This window comes from Pagrus pagrus (genome assembly GCF_965226575.1).
Source record: "Pagrus pagrus genome assembly, chromosome: 5".
In the NCBI taxonomy this organism is placed as follows: domain Eukaryota; kingdom Metazoa; phylum Chordata; class Actinopteri; order Spariformes; family Sparidae; genus Pagrus; species Pagrus pagrus.
In genome coordinates, this window is record NC_140189.1 from 15,697,861 (window position 1) to 15,716,730 (window position 18,870).

The 18,870-nt window shown below is 40.6% G+C and overlaps 4 protein-coding genes across 4 annotated transcripts; 2 read left to right on the forward strand and 2 right to left on the reverse strand.

Annotated features, from left to right (window-relative positions):
* Positions 1-444: 444 nt before the first annotated feature.
* mmgt1 (membrane magnesium transporter 1) lies at positions 445-4,166 on the reverse strand. The gene is made up of 4 exons (XM_084353673.1): positions 4,055-4,166; positions 3,633-3,685; positions 3,415-3,518; positions 445-1,324 (listed from the first exon to the last, which is right to left on the reverse strand). The coding sequence occupies exons 1-4, from the start codon at positions 4,131-4,133 to the stop codon at positions 1,168-1,170; spliced, it is 393 nt and encodes a 130-aa protein (XP_084209799.1). The 5' UTR covers positions 4,134-4,166; the 3' UTR covers positions 445-1,167.
* Positions 4,167-4,391: 225 nt separating this feature from the next.
* pfdn6 (prefoldin subunit 6) lies at positions 4,392-6,975 on the forward strand. The gene is made up of 4 exons (XM_084353810.1): positions 4,392-4,580; positions 4,793-4,863; positions 4,950-5,074; positions 6,657-6,975. Exons 1-4 carry the CDS (start codon positions 4,517-4,519, stop codon positions 6,775-6,777), a joined length of 381 nt encoding a protein of 126 aa, XP_084209936.1. The 5' UTR covers positions 4,392-4,516; the 3' UTR covers positions 6,778-6,975.
* Positions 6,976-9,891: 2,916 nt separating this feature from the next.
* her5 (hairy-related 5) lies at positions 9,892-11,277 on the reverse strand. The gene is made up of 3 exons (XM_084352501.1): positions 11,157-11,277; positions 10,956-11,051; positions 9,892-10,847 (listed from the first exon to the last, which is right to left on the reverse strand). The coding sequence occupies exons 1-3, from the start codon at positions 11,202-11,204 to the stop codon at positions 10,377-10,379; spliced, it is 615 nt and encodes a 204-aa protein (XP_084208627.1). The 5' UTR covers positions 11,205-11,277; the 3' UTR covers positions 9,892-10,376.
* Positions 11,278-14,012: 2,735 nt separating this feature from the next.
* her11 (hairy-related 11) lies at positions 14,013-16,020 on the forward strand. Its single transcript, XM_084352432.1, has 4 exons — positions 14,013-14,097; positions 14,827-14,922; positions 15,034-15,127; positions 15,239-16,020. The coding sequence occupies exons 1-4, from the start codon at positions 14,044-14,046 to the stop codon at positions 15,850-15,852; spliced, it is 858 nt and encodes a 285-aa protein (XP_084208558.1). The 5' UTR covers positions 14,013-14,043; the 3' UTR covers positions 15,853-16,020.
* The last annotated feature ends 2,850 nt before the right edge of the window (positions 16,021-18,870 follow it).

Genomic DNA, 18,870 nt, shown 5'->3' on the forward strand with positions numbered 1-18,870 from the left:
CTCTTATCCCTTACAAAAAAAAACAGAATCTTTCCTTGAATGAAGGCAACATTTTCAGCAGTCGTCTTGGATGTATTTTACTGGATAGATCAATTCATCCAACCAAATTATTTGGAAATAACCTCTCTTCAAATATGTTTCAATGCAAATCAAATGGGGGATGTGAACATTTAACATGTTGTGCTGCTCAAGAGTAACATTTGGTGCAGCTTTCTTGACAACTCGGTCTCAAAATTCAGCTTCTGCTGCCACCTAGAGGCCAAAATGAGCAACTGGTCAGGTGGAATTGTTTGTGATGCAGCAGTCCAGCAAGGTCACAGGTACATCTCTGCATAGGAGCGTTTCTTCCCGTAAACGATCAGTGATACACACAGTAGAGATTTGATCCCTTTTTGGCAGAAGCAGCCTCTCAATGTTATAAAGCAAAAATCAGATTCAGACAACTTGTAAAATCAGTATGCATTTTATTAAATTAAAAACATTTGTTGAATCTTAACAAAATGTAAAATGAAGGAATAACAAACTTCACCCAAATTAATGTACCATTACTTTCTAGTTCGCCATAGTGTTCACAGTATCATTAGAGCATCTGCCCAATGTTTCCTGTTCTCACATCTCACCTTGAGTCGATTTCCTGTGTCATAACTCAAACCTCTTTAATGAATACAGGATGTTCAAATGAGCCTTTATGCTTTCAGGAAATCATCAAGGAAATAAATGGGTCCTACGTTTATACAACAAAACTCGTTTCGGTTGACAAAATATTGCCCAGACAGCTGCAGAGGACTGATGCGTGGATGAAATGGAACAGTGACAAAACAGACGTTTTCTATGCCCCTCATACAAAGAATATACAAAGGACAGCAAGATCCCAGTTCAGTTCAGAGGGGACAAAAAGGGGAGATGTCTCTGTATCTTAAGACTCCAAAGCGATTACATACTGTATATACAAACAAATCGGCTTGAAAAACTGAAGGGTTGGCACAGTCAGTGTTGAATATGGTGGTGACCACTTGTATGGACAGAGATGCATGTTTGGACAGCATATTAGTTTATGTACAAATACAAATTAAAGTAGAGGGAGATTAATTCTCTCTTGCCCCCTCTGTCTAACAAAAACAAATTTTATCTGATGTGGGTGATGTCACAGGCAGGAAAAGGCCAGTCTCAGTGCAAATGCTCCAGCTTGCGTAGCCGTATGGGGTTGGGAAGAGCTTGCTGGTTGCGTACAGAGGAGGGCTCCTCTTCCGGTGAGCGGAATAACACCCGACCCCGGTGATTGAAAAGGTAAAAAGACGGGTGGTTCCTCAGTGTATCGAATGTTCTGAAAAGAGAAAAAGGATTAAGTTATGAAAAGACATAGAAACAGACCATATTACACCCTGTCATTCTTTACATACTAGCAAAGGAATATTGTCCTGCTTTCAAAGATACAGACGGACGTTCACATGTCGGACAATTAAGAAGGCAGCAGGTGCACTGTCATGTAGCGATATGATGATTAGTGATTGGTTTTCAAATGTTAAATTAATCACCAACTATTTTGATAACACAGTTCATTGGGTTCAGAAAACAGGCAAAATTCTTAGATTCCAGCTTTTAATGATAGTATTTTATTGTGTCTTTATTTCTCTATGACAGTAAACTGAACATATTTGGGTTGTGGACAAAAAGACATTTTAGGACTCATCTTGGGCTTCGGGAAACACTGACTGACATTTTTCACCATTTCGATGATCGAATTTTTGAGAAATTAATTGACAGATTTAATCAACGATGAAAATACTCATTAATAATAAAACTATTCAACGCATGTATTACAGCCCTAGTGCAACACATAAGTCACACGGGACTAACTCCTCTTACAATGGCAGATCACACGTCTGTGCCCACTGTCAAACAATTACATCTGCTCCCTTCAAAGTCTATTCTGAGAAATGAGCAAAGGACTTAAACGGTAAGGAAACAAAACCCATACATACAACAATTTGAAAAACCTACTGCCATAATAATCTTGTGGTTACCAGTGGAAACGTGCACATGATAGTGCATTACTACTGCTTGTGCTCTTTGTGGGGAATTAAGACATTAAAATCAAAAGTTCTGAGCATTAACAAACCACTGGAGTTTTTTTTTAGTGTCAATTATTTACATAACGTTAAGTACACTGCTTTTATATCAACAAATAACACTCAAATAACACATTCCTCTGTGCATGTGTGCATGAGGAACCTCTTACCACATGTCCTCTTGGTGGAAAATTACGATACAAAAAAAGAAGAAGCAAAGGAGTCTGTGATATAACATAGTTCAGGCACTTACATGAATATAAATAATAAGGCACTGGTTGCAGATGATCGCAATGCTTTGTTGATTAATTGGCTCAACAACTTTGATAATCAAGAAAATGCAGCCTCTTATGTCTGAGAATTTACTGCTTTCCTTTGTTGCACGGTGGTTAGCACTGTTGATTTACAGCAGGAAGGTCCTTGACACCAGGTTCTCCGGTTTGCCCCACCATTAAAACATGTATATTAGGTCAGTTCTCTGGTCAGTGCTTTACCCAAGCTAATATCTTAGATCTGGAGTAGGTCCTCCAGCGCCATAAGATGGCTGCCCACCGCTCCTCAGGGATGGGTTAAATTCAAAGAACACAATCCACTACATTTTACGGAGTAAGATTGTGTTTGATAAAGAAAGATTCATCTTCTTTTGTATCATTGCAAACTGAACATTATCGTCATCTGACAGGATTAAATTAGATTTTAGGAATGGTGATGTTTTTCATTTCCTGATTTCTTACATAATAAATGGCTCATTGAAAAAAAGAAAGAACTCTTCTTCCGTTTTTCAGTCAAGTTTCTACAATTGGACAAGATGATCTGCTGAGTCTCATGGAGGGCAGACGGATGTGGCTGAATGCGTGGAAGAAAATCTAAACTACAATCATGCTATATAGTGACGCACTTATTAATCAGATACTGCGTAGACTGTAAAACAGCTTTAGGAGGCTTGCTCAACAGTCTGCTTGCTTAGATTGTAATAATTTGGCATGTGACTCATTGAAGACAACTTAATGTATGGTTTGGACAGATAATTTCATCTGAAACTTAGTAGTTACACTGCCTGGTCTTTACTGAAAGTAAAAGATGCATGAGCTATCTTTATAGATGCCTTATGTTTACCTGTCATTTGTTGTATTTTTTTCTTCAATGCATCTCATTATATTATAAAGTGTCTGACATTTACATTAGATTGAAGACAAACAAAAGTTCAGTGTGTGTCTGTGGGATTTGAATCACAGTAGTGTTACTATGAATGCAGTAGAGGTGATGAGCATGCTTCCCCAGTGGCAGAGGACACAAACAACCACATTATCAAGGGGAGAAGGTGCTACAGGATTGCTCAACTCACTTGTTTTTCAGCTCTGAGGAGGCGTCCATGTCTTTGAACTCTCCAGCAATGTGGACAATACCATAACAGGTCATCACAAACGATAATAGGGTCTGTAATACAATCTGCAACAAGACAGAACCAGATAACGATGAAAATAACACAAACAACTCTTTGGGTTTTGTTGTGAAAAGAAGGGGGATAATTAAAACGAATGTATTAGGATTAAAAGTACTCACATCAATTGGTAGTGTCTCGTTTTCCTTCTCTGTGAGTCGCATGTATGACCGATCTGATGGGACAAATGCATGTTAGCCAACAATTCAAACGAGCCCCGTTACACTGTGACAGATGCAACTGAACAGCTAAGGCATATGCATCTACAAAAAGCCGTATTAAAAGTTTACAACGACGGTAGTCACACTAAACGTCGTAAATCATTGGTGGTTACATGTTAATATTAACTGTAGATGGTGATTCACTCTTCCACCACTGTGAATAACTAAGAACGGAGCTAAGCTCCGCTAGCATCTAGTTAGCTAGCCGCTGAACCCAAAGGCCCAACCGGCTGTTTTATCAACCTTCCCGGTGACAACGGAGCCCTCCTGATACAAACAAAGACACGGAGACTTGTGTTTTCACTCCCTGTACTGAAACTTACGCTGTGCCGCTGAGAAAGCCGCATGAGCTAAGGCAAAAAGTCCGACACCGACAACACCTTTCCAAAACGACGAGGCCATCTTGAACCAGGGAGATGAGCGACTGTGCGGTGTCGTAAAACGGTGTCGTAAACAGCCGCAACCATGACAGGGTAAAAAAAAAATCACCAAATATATTAAATAGAAGAGAACATATTTAAATTAAACAACAAATACATGCGCACACTCTGAGTGGATTTTTAATGACCGTTTATTTATGTTTTTTTAATTTGTGCTAATTATCAGGTCATGTAAAAACCGTTAAGTAGCGAATGCTCTTACGCTGAAGGGATCGGCTAATATCCGCCTTAGCCGCTGCCCTTTCCTGTTAGCTAGCACACAGCTTCCATGTCACACCACATTTAGCCTCTTAGCTCTTTGATACATTTACTCAGTCTATACTACTTCTTAGATCAAACGCAAAGATGGCAGACGCCATTCAGAAGAAGTTGAAAGCGGAATTAGAAAAATACACACAGATACAAAAAGGTGGGTGGCAGCTAGCATTGCATGTTTTGTCACACCGGGCCATGTTGTGTCGAGCTAACTGACCATAGTAGTGCAGCTAGTCATCTGTGAAATGAACTCAAAAGCTATTGCATGTACTTTTATTATATAGTAAATGATAGCAACAATACTTCTGTTACATTATGTAAAAATAGACCGCTGCCTCTGTTCATTAATACCTGTTTGTCGTTTAGATGTTAGCAAGAGCATGTCAGCCAGACAGAAGCTGGAGACGCAGCTGACAGAGAACAACATTGTCAAAGAGGTAACTCAGCTCATTTTCCTTTTTATAAAACTCATTTCCTCGAATGGTGTGTTCAGTATTAACATATGATCTCTCTGTCTTTCCAGGAGCTGGATCTGCTGGACAGCGCAAACATAGTTTATAAGCTTATTGGCCCAGTATTAGTGAAGCAGGACCTGGATGAAGCCAAAGCTACCGTCACAAAGAGGCTGGAGTACATCAACGGAGAGATGTGAGTCACTCTGTCCAGTCTGTAGTCTAACATCCTACACAGGTGCCATGCTAGGAGAAGTCCAGTGTGACCGGATCAATAGGCTATAAATAAGTCTTTATTCCATATATGTGGGGGCCCAGTGTGGTCTCAGTTGTTAGAGGTCAGTTATCATAATTATACATAATAATTACAATTAGTCTATGTGTTGCCATGGCAATGTTGGAGGTATAGAGTTTTACCTTTAAGTCACATAGCTAAGCCTCACACTGCTTGTAGTCCTCATATCTGGTTTAAGGCACCATAGCCGTTTGTGCAAATAGAGTAAATATTAGGTTCTTCCAGTCACATCAGGTAAGTAGGAAAGTGTGTCCCAGTTCTGAAAAAAGCCAACGTGCAGCATGCACTCAATAGCACCAGTGCTTGATGCACACTTGTCCTAAACTGCTTCAGGTGTTGTGACCTAAATCAAATTTGTGTCCCCTGAAGTTCACATTTGTGGATTGAATGTGTCACTACAGGCCTGTAAGGCCCATCCTCTTTTGTAGGTTCCTCTAAATGTGGCCCTTACCAGCCTTGCATGGACATGTATTCTGTATGTTGTCCATCATGTGTTAAAGTAAAACTCACAACTAAAGTCATCTAGCATGGTATATTCAGTGGTATTTAGAGTTGTTTTTATCCTTTATTTAGTGAAGCAAGTGATATAAGACAAGACAGAACCAGGTACACCAGGAATCATGACAACAAACAAACACTGAATACAGACAATGGCAACGACAAAAAAAAACAGTCTAGAGTATACAGTATTGGCACTATGTATGTTTGCGAAATTGTGTGTGTGTGTGTGTGTGTGTGTGTGTGTGTGTGTGTGTGTTGGGGAACAGTAAGGGGAAGAAGTTTGGGAAGAAGTTTAGAAATAGCCGGAAGTGGAATAGGGAAAAGAGTAAAGTTCACGTATATAGTTCGTCAAAAAAATTTAAACAGACAAATAAAAACAAAATGAAATAAAAATAGAATAATATTTGGTTAAGTTTCCTTGGCAGGGAGGTGAAATATCCCATTGTTTCTTTTTTATCTCCCTCTCTCTCTGTTTTTTTCCCTCTCCTTCCTTTCTCCACTCCTTAAACAATATCAGGGTATCAGTGTTCTGATAGCTCTCCACATACTTGCAGTCTTAAAAGACACTGGTACTATGTCAATTCCTGAATATTTACAAATGGCTCAGGGTGGATATTGGTGCAAACTAAGCTGTGTTATCATGCTCACATGTAGAGGGCAGTAAGGAGAGAATAATCTATTCTACAACATCCTTGTCAGTCTTCACTCTCCCTGTGGCTGCAGGAGCATCCACCTTTTTTGTGTATTCCAATCAGATGATCAGAAAATTAGAGATTAACCTCAGACTGCTGCTAAATCAACTTTGTGATCACTCTTTAGTAATCACCGATCACTACAATCAATAAAATCAATCATATTTTTTAAATTAAAGTGTGTTTACATTCTCTTTGTTCTCTCTCTCCTACATCTCTTACGTGAAAACATTCAGTCCACATGAATGTGTTTTTGAATCTCTCATTTTTGTTTCTTTGGTCTGTTCCAGTCAAAGGTACGAGACGCTCCTGAAAGACATGGAAAAGAAATCCGACCAGCATCGAGAAGTCCTGTCCAGTTTGCAGCAGGAGTTTCAGAAAGCTCAGGGCATGGCTGTTGGCAAAGTCTGACCGAGTGATCCAGCTGCATGCCTATACACACACAAACACACACACATAGACGAAAGTAGAAGGGGTTAGTCATAATATAATGTAAGCCTTTAACATAAGGCTGATAAAATTCTGCTTGTATCTTGTCAGTAATTTGCAGCCTTATTACTGTGACTTCTCTCTTGTTACTAATAAACGTGTTTTTCATGAAAGCTCAAACTTTCCTTCAGTTTTCTGACCTATAATATGGAGTTGACTGCTTATTAAATATGTCTGGTATCGTGTAGAAAAACACCACATGGACAGGTTAACAAGGTTAAAAACTTGATTTTCCTTGGAGGGGGTCTTTAATTGTGTGAGCAGAGTGTTTATAAGTGATCAGTACACAACAGGTTGAAGCAGCCCCTCTTTAATTGCGGGGGCAGGCTGGTGGCCACCGGAGCAGATGTTGTCCAGTCCCCGACCCGCCCCACACCTCACAGCCTGAACAAGGCACAGCAGTGCAGCTTTGTTCACATTAATGAATGTGCTTTACCCCGCAGTTTACCACCAGCGGAGGCTTTAGGAGACATGAATAATCAAAAACAAAGTCTTCAGAGTCCGTAAGAACAAAAAAAACCTTAAATAACAAATGCAGACTAAGGACAAACAGCTGAAAGATGTAGCATGACTGTATATTTAATCTTTTATTTAATCCCAAAGAGCTGCAGATGTGTTGGCTGTTAATGTGACTGTATTCAGTGGTTTCACACACCAACAGACTGAAAGATGAGATCACCGACGACAATCTCGTCGTTAATAAGTTTGAGCCACATTAGTAGCTTACAGCGGGCTAGCCGACCGGCTAATAACATTTAAGCTAGCTAAACAATTTCTGTGTTAGCCTGTCCAGCTAACACACAGCTGTTAGCATGCATTAAAATACTTAAAACACACTGAAATATAATGTAAATGACCAAGCTAAATTTATACCATTAAACAAAATATGGCACTCCTAATCGTTCTCATTATTTTATGCTAGTTTTTGTTACTTAACTCTTGAACCTTCAGCCTTTAGCTCCATGAATAACTCTTAACTAGAAATAATATAAGCTTACAAACAAATGTTTATACTATAGCTTGTACTGAATTTAGGCTGTAAATACCTGACGCCACACACACGTGCACTGTAATAACACTGCAGGACAAGACGGTGTTTTCGTGCACGAGTCTGTCACCTGTGGCGCGTGGGAAGCGGCAGACCCATTAACACTGAGGTGTGCTGCTCTTATTATATCACTTTAGCTGGAAAGATGGCCGACACGTGGCCACTGGCAGGCAGGCTATATAATATACACATTTTCTAAAATATAAAATAACCTCTGACGCTACATTCAAGTAAACTATGGCCGATTTATGTATTTTTATTACAGGTGATTTCATTAAATTTGAAACAACATCACTGCCACGTTGAAGCCCAAACTCAAAACACATGAACTTAAAGTCGCCTAACTCCAGAAAAGTTTATGAGAGAATCCCACAATCAAAATATCTTATCGGACGATGCTCCTTATGTGACCTACAGTCATCAGATGGTTTATTGATGAGGCCAAAAGGTGATCCATCACTTCTCAAGTGTGCTAGCGCCAATGTGATAAAACCAACAGAAACAACTGTTGATGAGCGCGTGGAGTGATGTGGTAGGTTTCTCAGGTCAGATGAAACTGGCAGATTTCTCACGGTTTAAGTTTCGTAAACATTCTGAGATACATTTCTGCCTTTTCGTGCTCTTTGTCTAAAGTAAACAGACCTTTAAGTAGATGCATCCGCATTGGATGAATCCTGGACTAATGAACGGTCATTCTGCCACTGGACCAGTTCAATCTTCATTGAGAGGAAACCCCCCTCAGATGAAACCCTAATCTGATTCCACCTTTAATTGATTTACTTAGTCCCGCGGGCTTTTCTCCAGGCGGTTTAAGCTTCAAAGCGCACAAAAGAGCATCCTGTCGAGGGATCAGCCCAGCGGGACTAACACCTGCTTTCATAAAGGATGTTTTCAAACAGGCTTCAAGGAATGTACCAACCAAACCCTCACGATAAATACATTTCCTCCAACTTACCCCTCAATATCAGGAACATATTCAAAGGTTATGCCAAAAAGGTTATGATGGCACAGTCTCTGCTCCCTGCACTGTGACCTGCGCGTCGTTTCATTACAGATGTATCAACCAACTGTAACCCCAAGATAGATAGAGAGCCTGTTGTTGTTAGAGCAGTTTTCAGATGTAGAAAAGATCATGACAATGGCCATTAACACACACTCTGCACTCTGCAGCACTCAGTGTCCTCCAATCTGCAGTCCAGATCTGAAACATTTAGTTTCCACGACCCAAATCAGGCCGATGTGCTTAATAACTAAAAACATCCAACTGAAACCCTAAATAAAATGTTTGCTACAACATTTTAAGAGTGTTTTGTCGGTGGAAGTGCAAATTGACAATGTTTACATCAGACAATATCACGACTTAATAACAGTATAATTTTATCTTTTACGCAGAAAGCTGGCCTCCCCCATCACCACAGCCAGCTGTCTCTATGCTTTAAGTGTCTCTTCCAACACGCACAGTGCAAAGCTGCACCTGGAAAATGTGAGTAGGTGGTAAAAACGGCTCAACACTTGTTGCTTGTCAGCCAAAAGGGTCTGAACCTTCACATGGTTCAGCTGTTTGTTTTAAATTGTAGGACGCGTAATGGAAACCATTGCGCGAACGCGTGCCAAATAGTTGAACCGGCTCGGCTTTATATTTGAATTTATACTTTATATATATAATGTAGTGAATTGAAATATTTAACCTTGTACTATCAGCTGGTCTGGCTCATTTCGATGTGGATTTTATAAATTGCTGCCACACCTGAAACAGTCTGGATGCTGGACAGTGTGTGAACGACCACTCCTGGCTGCTTTTGTTACATCTGAAAAACTGCACTTAAGATCATAGGAGCAGCAGACTCCCTACCATCAACATTTCAATAGAAAAACCATTTCATAACTGCTGTCCAGGCCGGATAAAGTATGTGTTAACTGTCCTGTGGACGCCCACCTCTTCAGCTCAAGTACAAGCTATCGACAAAGCAAATAGGCCACTCTGGATCTGGAATGATCAGGAAGTTGTACTTTTATTGTGAACAGGGACAGAGAAGTCAGCAAAGCACAATCATAAAATTAATTCCACATTTCACGTGTGAAATATTTACATCTCAGAGCAAAGACAGCAAAACAAGAATGGCAGTTCTGATCAAGCTGTAAAAAATAAAAAAAAGCATTTTGACGCACGCGTTTCAGCAGCAACACACACACGTGGGTATTCATATACAAAAAAATAACAACAGTGCTCGGACACTGCCACTTAAAAACATCACATATTTACAGCTAAACTATAAAAAAACAAAAAAAAATCATAAGAAGCATAAAGCAACAACTCCACATGAAAGTGGAACATTTAATCTTACACGTGAGTTTTCATGGAAAATATCTTCACTGTACAATAGAATCCAGGCTGTACAACAACATACATATTTACAGTCTGTCGGCATCTATCAGCCATATATCAAAAATAAAATCTGTGTCGAAGTGTCTGTCACTGAGGCCAGGGCCTCCACACGGGATCAGTGATGTGCATGGAGGCTGCGCTGGGGGAGAAGGGCTCCCTGGTGTCACAGTGGAGGACAGGCGTCTGGGTGAGGTATGGATGGGACATGGCGTGCTGGTGGTGCAGATGTTGAGGAGACAGAGCTGCAGGAGAGGGGTACATGTCCCCTGGAGATGAAGGGTGGGTCTGGGATTTGGGATACGCGAGAGAGGCCTGCACTGCGTCCCCGCAGGTCTCCCCCAACTCCTGGCTCTTGCTGGCTATGAAGTGGCTGACCCTCATCAGGCAGGACCTCATGCCTTCGTGGTAGTTGTGCTGGCGGGTACATGCACGTCCCTGGTCCCTGCTCAGGACTCTGTTCACGGCCCGGTGACCCTTCTCCACCTCGTTCTTCGTCCTCAGGAAGTGGACCACACTATCCAAGATCTCTGCCTTCTCCACCTTTGGATTCTTCAGATTCTGAACAGAGGAACGAGAGTACACATCATTCACCAAGTACACGAAGTTCAGAGTAGTAAAATGTTGCCAGGAATCAAACTACAACCAGAGCATGACGCAGGTCTTTACCTCACTATCAGTGTTCTCCAGCATCAGGAGTCGTAACGTCTCCAGACTCTGGTTGATGCGCTCCCGTCTGCGTTTCTCCATCATCGGTTTGGAGAACTGTGGGTTGAAGAGTAAAAGATCACAATTAATAACTCTGAACAACCCTCAGTTTTACCTTCAGGTGTCATTGAGCCTCACAGGAGTGAGGATGCGGCAGCTTACCCTTCTCATGGACCGAGGTCTGGGAGACTCTGGAGATAACGCTTTCATGCTGGAAAGTTGTCTCGTGTCTGTTTGTCGCTGCTGTGGACCCAAAATCAAAATGGCACGTGTGTGTTCTCATTGCAATTTGTTGATATCCCCGTGTGTAGCCCCGCCCCTGCGGGACACGCCCCTCGTTCATTCAGCAGCGCGCGGCCTTGACCCCAGGGAGAGTTCCTGTCCTCTTGTTGGCAGCAAACACGTCATAGACCTTTTAACTTGTTGTGCACAGTCACAGTTTACATCATCTCTAACTGAAGTGCCCCCAAAACAAGACGTTCACGAGGCAAAATTGAGCACATTGCTGGAATTAAAGAAGGTGTGTTGTAAGGATTACAACTTCATACTGTTTTACTTTGTTTATATGTGGCGGACCCTGCCACCTTTCTAGCCTCAAACAGTGTTATTGGGACCTTATTTTCGTCTGAGAACAGCTTGTTTATTCAGTTATGGGAAAGATAAATAGTTAAAGAGTTTGTAATATTACCTCATTAATTTTGTAAATTAAAATGAAATTAAAGTTGGAATTTCTTCCCAAAACTACGTAGTGTCCCTTTAAAGCACTAATACCACAGTGTGAAAATACTTCTACAAGTTAAAGTTCAAATCATGAGAGAAAAAAACATGAAAAGTAAGTCAGATAAAACAAGAAGAAGAAGAATGTAGCTAGTGTTAAAAATGTAGGTGCACAGAAAACATAAAAAATAGGCTTTAACTTAAAGTAAGATAGAAAAACGTAGACTTTATTACAAACATTCTCATCTGTAGATTGGCTTCATGGTTTTCATTGGACAGGAAAAGTATATGAACAATTTTAATCTGAGTAACAATAACTAAAACTGCCAGACAAATGTAGTCTAGTGAAGTAAAATGAAGAATATTTACCTCTGAGATAAGAAAAAAGTAGTATAAAAAGGAAATATTCAAGTAAAGTTCCCTGAATGTCTACCTGAATACAGTGCTTGAGTACATGAACATTATAGTTTCTGGACCTAATCAAACTTGACATTAGATCTGTTGATTTTACTGACTCAGGTTTATTTGATCGACTTTAATCACTATTTGAACACAAACATCAGATTAAACTAGTCTACTCCTCCCCCCAGACCCCCACACCACACCCTCATATCTCCAAATAGGCCATCGCCTCGTGTTGTATGGAGCCAAATTGCCCATTTCACACCTAAACGCCTGTGCTGTGTGAAGGAGTTGTGTTTACCTCCAGTTCGTGTCGCACAAGAAGATCCTGCAGAAGACAGCATACAAGTTAAATGTCCAGTTTCCATCTAAGATGTTTCATTTTAAAGGCTGACTTCACGGGCTTTGAGTTTTCGGGGTAGCTTTCTCCGCACTGCATTTACGGTCCCCCTGATCCCCATAATAGGCTCAAGTGTGGAGATAACACTGCGATGATCGGATCACGGGGATCCCGCAGATTAAATGGCTTTTCACAGGCAATGATACTTCCGTTTCAAATCAAAGAGAGGCCGATTAGTGGAGGATCAGAGGTTGGTCACCAGGGAAACTTTGGTTTCTAAGGAAACTAAAGGATACATTTTTACATAGGCTACATAGTTTCCATATAGTCCCCTTTTTAGCCTATATAAAATAAATGTATATTTAATACATATATAATATAAAAGAGGCACTATTTAGATATTGACTACCTCTCTCTCTCTCTCTCTCTCTGTGTGTGTGTGTGTGTGTGTGTGTGTGTGTGTAGGCTTTAAGCCACGTGGACCCGCCCCATAAATAAGTGCTGTAATGTGCTCGCCTGAGCCTGTGATGGGAAACTAATGAGGGAGACTGTGCCCTTTGGTGGCGGACAAACGGACCGTGGACTTGTAATATCGTGGCTCTTCGGGTGTGTCGGCCACACTGACAAAAGAGCTGAAATCAAACGGAGCTGGGCTGTAGTGAAGTCAACAACTGGCTGGATTCTGTGTGAAGTCCAAACACGAGGCATCAGGCTGAGCTGAGGGCAGCACACTTCACACTCAGCTGTAATAATCATCCTCACACTTCTTCATCACAGCTACACACACACACACACACACACACACGTGACCTGCTCTCTTTAGTTATCTTTAGGACCAGCATCAGCTGAATTTATGTTTATTTGATGTATAGTCATATGTAGGCTCCTTTACAGAAAATGGTGAATAATAAATACATTCTTGTATCTGAAGTTGAGCCTCATCTTTTGGCCCAGCGCTGCTCTCATTTGGTCTTTGTCATCACTTCAGGCAGAGTGCTGATGTCTCACACATCGTAAAAAACTTTCTCACTTCATTTCTGTTCCCACGAGAAAAGAAGAAGTTTCCCATAGTCTCACTTCATGGGTGCGTTTGTCTCTGACGCGTTAAAAGTCAAGAAAATGCTCCACGTTTAGCCTAATTAATTAAATGAATCAATAATGTGTGAGAAGATGGACATCGAGACTCATTATTAAATAAAAATGTAATATTTCATGTACGAAATGTTCTGAATACAAAATAAAGACAGAAATTTAAAGCTGAACCTTTCATGAGATAAACTTGCTGCCTCTGTCTGATGATGTCATCATTTGCAAAGATAACTTGTATGTTATAATATTTTTGCTTTTAACATCAAGTGCTGTTTTTTTAGACTGTTCCCCACCTAATCACTGTTAAAACATTTAGTTTCGGGTTGATCTATATCCCATAAAGAAGTTAACTGAGGCCGCTTTCGGTTAAGTGTCGTCACTCACACCTGTCAGCCAATCAGAGGTAGCACGAGGTCTACATATACCCCCCCACAGAGGACAGGAGGCTGTTTAAACTGCTGCAGCTTCACCCCTCAGGACACTCGGACCCAACACTGCAACATGACCAGGAAACTACACAATACCTCTGTGGAGGATGGCAAGAGTCGAAAAAGAGTAAGAAATCTTCTTTTACAATTTATAATAACGCTCCATCAACACTCGTTTCATACGTTGTAACTAAACAACAGTTTTTGGTTGCCATTTACTGCAGCCATGCTAATAAACAAATATTACAACCTGGCAACCCATTTTTAAAAAAAAGATTTTTAATTAACGACTTATAATTGATTTATACAGAATTATTATAAACCATTAATGCATCACTTAAAGCCAGTGATGTAACTAAGTACATTCACTCAAGTACTGTAGTTAAGAGTTACTTCTATTTTCTGATACTTTATACCTTAATTCCACTTCATTATGGTGGCAAATGTTATACTTTTTACTCATTACATTTATCTGATAACTTTAGTTACTAGTTACTTTGCAGATCTCATGCTGTATTAGAGCCAATGTGGTGAAGACATCCTCATATACATAGATGTTAAATGTTAATGTTAAATTAACCTTACCTTTGGGACTTAAGTACATTTAATATCAGATCCTTTAAGACTTTTGCCTGTTTAATTATTTGTATGGGTGATTTCCACTTTTACCTAAGTAATATTTGAAGACAGTAACTTTACTTTTACTCAAGTATGACTTTCGTGTACTTTTTTACAAAACTGCTTAGAGCATACACATATAGATAGATAGATGTAACTGGTGGTATATACTGTATAAACATATTGGTCCAACAGCTGGGACACCTTCATAAGTGACCATAACTTTATTTCCTTCTAGGTGCTGAAACCAGTTGTGGAGAAGAAGAGGCGAGATCGGATAAACCAAAGTCTGGCTGAGCTGAGGAGTCTGCTGTTGAATAACACGTCTGATCCAGTGAGTCATGTCAAAGGAAATCACATCCAGCCTCTGCACGTGTTTAAAGGATTCATAACCTTACAATGATGAAATGTTTTTCCTCCCTCGTTTCACTGTTCTCACACACAGCGGCTGCAGAATCCTAAAATAGAGAAAGCAGAGATTCTTGACTTGGCTGTGGAGTATCTTCAGAAGTGGACAGATGAGAAGAACAGGAGCAATGGTTAGTCAGACAAAATAGTTTATCACTTGAAAAAAATGTATGAAATTCTCCATAAAAGTCCCTTTCTGCTGCAACAAATCCCTCACCATGGTGTCTTTTCACTCCCTGCAGACTCTGCTCCTGCGGTAAACCTTCATCAGCCCAGTGCTCCTGCTCTCCTCACCATGCAGAGTGCAGGTTTCCAGCAGTGTGTGACCCAGCTGACCAGCTACATGCACAAGATAACCCCAACGCAGAGAATGAGCCTGATTGAGGGCCTGAAACATCACACAGAGAGCCAGCACCCGAAACCAGACTTCAGCCAGAGAACGACTGAGACGGAGGCGGCTAAACCACCACATGCAACATCTGTGGACGCCATTTGCACATCTGAGACGAGAAAAGAGAGGTTCCCATCTCTCTCCCCGTTCCAGCCGCCCTCCTGCTCCACACCGTGCCACGACTATCTGTCCCCCCCTCCCTCCCCCTGGCTCTCTCCCTCCTTCTCCACATACGCCACCTCTCCTCCTTTCCCGTCGTTTGCCTCTCACTTCTCCTTCCCCCCCAGCCTGTCACCTCTGTCCTCCAACACCTCCTTCTTCAGTTTCCCGTCCACCATCCCTCACTCCGGCCCTCCTGCCCTTCAGTGCCCCCCTCTCACCTCTCTGAGGTCTCCTCCACACGCTGCACCCAGGGAGGGGTCACCACCAAACGCCTCCTCACCCATGTGGAGGCCATGGTTCTGATGAAGGACACTGACGGACTGAGAACAGCAGAGCCACCTAGTGGAGACTAGCTGAAACCAGCTGTGGAGAGGATGAAAAACTCTCCCAGCTGGGAATGTATAGTGTACATATTATTAAATTGCCTATATTTTGTATTTCTTCTTGGAAATAAAACTGCTACTTGAACATAACACGTCTCAGTTTGTACATTTATCTACTGTATGTATGTGATTATACACTCACCATGAATACATTGCAGGTTTTATGTTCACTGATATTTAAGATAATCATGTCATTAAAAACAGAAATAAAACATAATATGTCTATTTAGGCATCTGGAATGATTCTAATAGACTCGAATAGCCTGTAACTTTTTTCTCAGCAGACATTTTGACTGGTCATTGTATAAAAAGCACCAGTGGAACTAATAACCTTAACGACGGCTCTGTTGTTTCAGTAAGTTAATCACCTGTGCAGGCACAGCTAACTGCAATACAGTCATCATTCATTAATGTCAGTAAATACACCAGTCCTGCTAAGACATGTCTGATACTGTAAACAAATATTTTTACCTATATGAAGACAGTTATACCATATAAACTGGATGAGGGCCGTCTATGTTTAAACCTTAAAAGCATTCTTTAGTCTCTATTTGTTGAGGTTTGGTATTGAAATAATCCAAAAGTAATGGGAAGTCATCAGGTTAAATTGCTTTAATATTATGGTACTTCGATTACATTACTGACTACATTTTTAATGTAATTAGTAACTGTTTTGGAATACATTTCAAGTAACGCTCCCATCCCTGGTCGCCAGATTTTAAAAAAGAAAGACAACATCTCTGGTTCTGCTGCAGAAATGTCATTCTTCTTTTAAAACTGTCCACAGTGAGTCTGACAGTGTCACAGCAGTGCGTTGCTAAATTGCTGGAGTGCTCTTTTAATACATCAACACAGTGTTTTGACTGCACTTCAGCCTACTGTACCTGCCCTCGAGTTTACATGCTCTCCTGTCATAATGTGTGAAAATGTTAAAATTGAGATTAAGGCAACAACATTGTGATGACAAAATCTGTTCTCACCACATGTCGCACAAAATTAGACTAATGAGTAAAAGGTGAGAGCCTTACTGACCACAGACCAGTGGTGAGACTTTGTGGGAACTTTGCTAATTAGATGTGCAGATCAGATAATTTCTGCATCACACAAGAAAATACAGTTGAACCTTAAGTATCCCTCCCTCACCCAGCAAAGGAATCATGAGGCAACCTGTTCCCCTTATCCTTCTGATGTGCTGTATAGTCTCCAGTTGTGCTGCACTGCTGCTGTACACTCGATGTCCTGTATAATTAGTCTTTCATGTACAGTATTACTTTGTGTGGAAGATTCACATGCAGAGCAGTAGTAGGGCTTCAGGTTATTTTGGACTGTATTAGAATAAACCTGCAGAGCCACACAACATGCTTGAGATGTGCAAAGCATTATTGTGAACATCATGTCTGCATATGGTCAAAGTTACTCCAAATCATCCAAACAGGAGCCTTCCTGAATGCAAGCAATAAAGTCAACTAAGTAACTTAGAAACTAAACCTTGGATTTGGTGATTCCACTTCATGATTTGGCAGATCCAGTCAACTTTCACAGCCACATCAGCCTCTATTGTACCCTCATGAGGCCAGACTCATTCCCCTCTGAGCAGCTTCGTAAGCTGAAACAACGGCCACGCTCTGGTTTTAATGGAGCTGCTGAAGCCATTAGCATCCAGACTGTGGAGAATCACCTCTACGATATTTTGACCTCTAGTACGTTCTGTGTACCTGCTGGACTCCTTGGCTCGTTAACAAATTATTTGTCGGCACATGATTTATTTTGAAACCACAAATTAGTTTAATGAGTTCTTTTCCCCTTATTTTTCAGCTTCTCAACACACTTTTACTGAAGTACTGCACAGTACAATCTTGTGGCACTTCTGTCTCTTGAGTATTTCCATTTAATAGGCTGGTTTTAACTGTATAAAACAAATAACAAGCATAAATATTTTACACACATTTGTTTTGGTTGTTTAGGATGACATTAAGGTCACTATAATGTTTAAAAGTTTGTCTCTGAAATATGTAGTTAACCACACACACACACACACACACACACACACACACACACACACACACACACACACACACACATACACACAAACCTGGTAACCCAGACGGGAACCACACCTGTTAGCAATTCTCACAAACAATTGCAACATTGTTTCAATAGTATATAGATCTACCTGACTGCACCTGTAGTAGTGCGAGAACCACCGATATTTCCCACGACCTGGGGGTGGGGACACTTGGTTCCCGAGAGGACAGTGATGGTTCAAGGGAGGAGCAAACATTGAATGTTTATGCTGTTCATATTCTGTCAAAGTCATTTGGGTGACTATGTATCTTTGTGTACCATCTCACACATACATATTTGCATATATAGCACTTACAGTAGCATAGGACAATCTTTGACAATGTTCAAATTGTTTGCTTTTGTAAAAAAAAAAGAAAAAAAAAGAACTGACCGTGATGATGATGTTTTATTTTACAATTAAAATATTTAGAAACATTTGAAATTGTGACCCCGTATGTAACACATGCTACTGTCCTTAACATAAAACTTTAATGACCCCAGGTTTTGTCACCAAATTAATATTTAAACTTCATTACAGACATAAACCGACATCATTACTTCAACTCAAGTATGACTTTTGGGTACTTTGTACAACACTGGCATCAATAAATATAATCCACTTATATACATTATTCTGCACGATGTGTACTTTTGGTACTTTGGTATATTTTGATGATAATGCTTTTGTACTTATACTTAAGTACAATTTTGAATTCATCACTTCAACACTGTGGTGTTGCTCCCAAGATCTGAGTCCTTGCTCCACCTCTGATAATCAGCCCATGTGTGTAAGCTGTAGTTAAATGTCCACTGTGACTACCAGCTCGTTCATCATGGAAGTCATTGGCAAAGTCAGTGAGAGACGTTAATTGGA

Excerpts from the sequence above, each read along its gene's own strand:
- her11 (XM_084352432.1), top strand. The coding sequence starts at position 14,044 with ATGACCAGGAAACTACACAATACCTCTGTGGAGGATGGCAAGAGTCGA. Across the intron at positions 14,098-14,826 it reads ATGGCAAGAGTCGAAAAAGA|GTGCTGAAACCAGTTGTGGA; the intron begins GTAAGAAATCTT and ends ATTTCCTTCTAG. Across the intron at positions 14,923-15,033 it reads TGAATAACACGTCTGATCCA|CGGCTGCAGAATCCTAAAAT; the intron begins GTGAGTCATGTC and ends TCTCACACACAG.
- pfdn6 (XM_084353810.1), top strand. The coding sequence starts at position 4,517 with ATGGCAGACGCCATTCAGAAGAAGTTGAAAGCGGAATTAGAAAAATAC. Across the intron at positions 4,581-4,792 it reads ATACACACAGATACAAAAAG|ATGTTAGCAAGAGCATGTCA; the intron begins GTGGGTGGCAGC and ends TTTGTCGTTTAG. Across the intron at positions 4,864-4,949 it reads AGAACAACATTGTCAAAGAG|GAGCTGGATCTGCTGGACAG; the intron begins GTAACTCAGCTC and ends CTGTCTTTCCAG.
- mmgt1 (XM_084353673.1), bottom strand. The coding sequence starts at position 4,133 with ATGGCCTCGTCGTTTTGGAAAGGTGTTGTCGGTGTCGGACTTTTTGCC. Across the intron at positions 3,686-4,054 it reads GGCTTTCTCAGCGGCACAGC|ATCGGTCATACATGCGACTC; the intron begins GTAAGTTTCAGT and ends TTGTCCCATCAG. Across the intron at positions 1,325-3,414 it reads TCCTCAGAGCTGAAAAACAA|AACATTCGATACACTGAGGA; the intron begins GTGAGTTGAGCA and ends TTCTCTTTTCAG.
- her5 (XM_084352501.1), bottom strand. The coding sequence starts at position 11,204 with ATGAAAGCGTTATCTCCAGAGTCTCCCAGACCTCGGTCCATGAGAAGG. Across the intron at positions 11,052-11,156 it reads GACCTCGGTCCATGAGAAGG|TTCTCCAAACCGATGATGGA; the intron begins GTAAGCTGCCGC and ends TTCAACCCACAG. Across the intron at positions 10,848-10,955 it reads TGGAGAACACTGATAGTGAG|AATCTGAAGAATCCAAAGGT; the intron begins GTAAAGACCTGC and ends TCCTCTGTTCAG.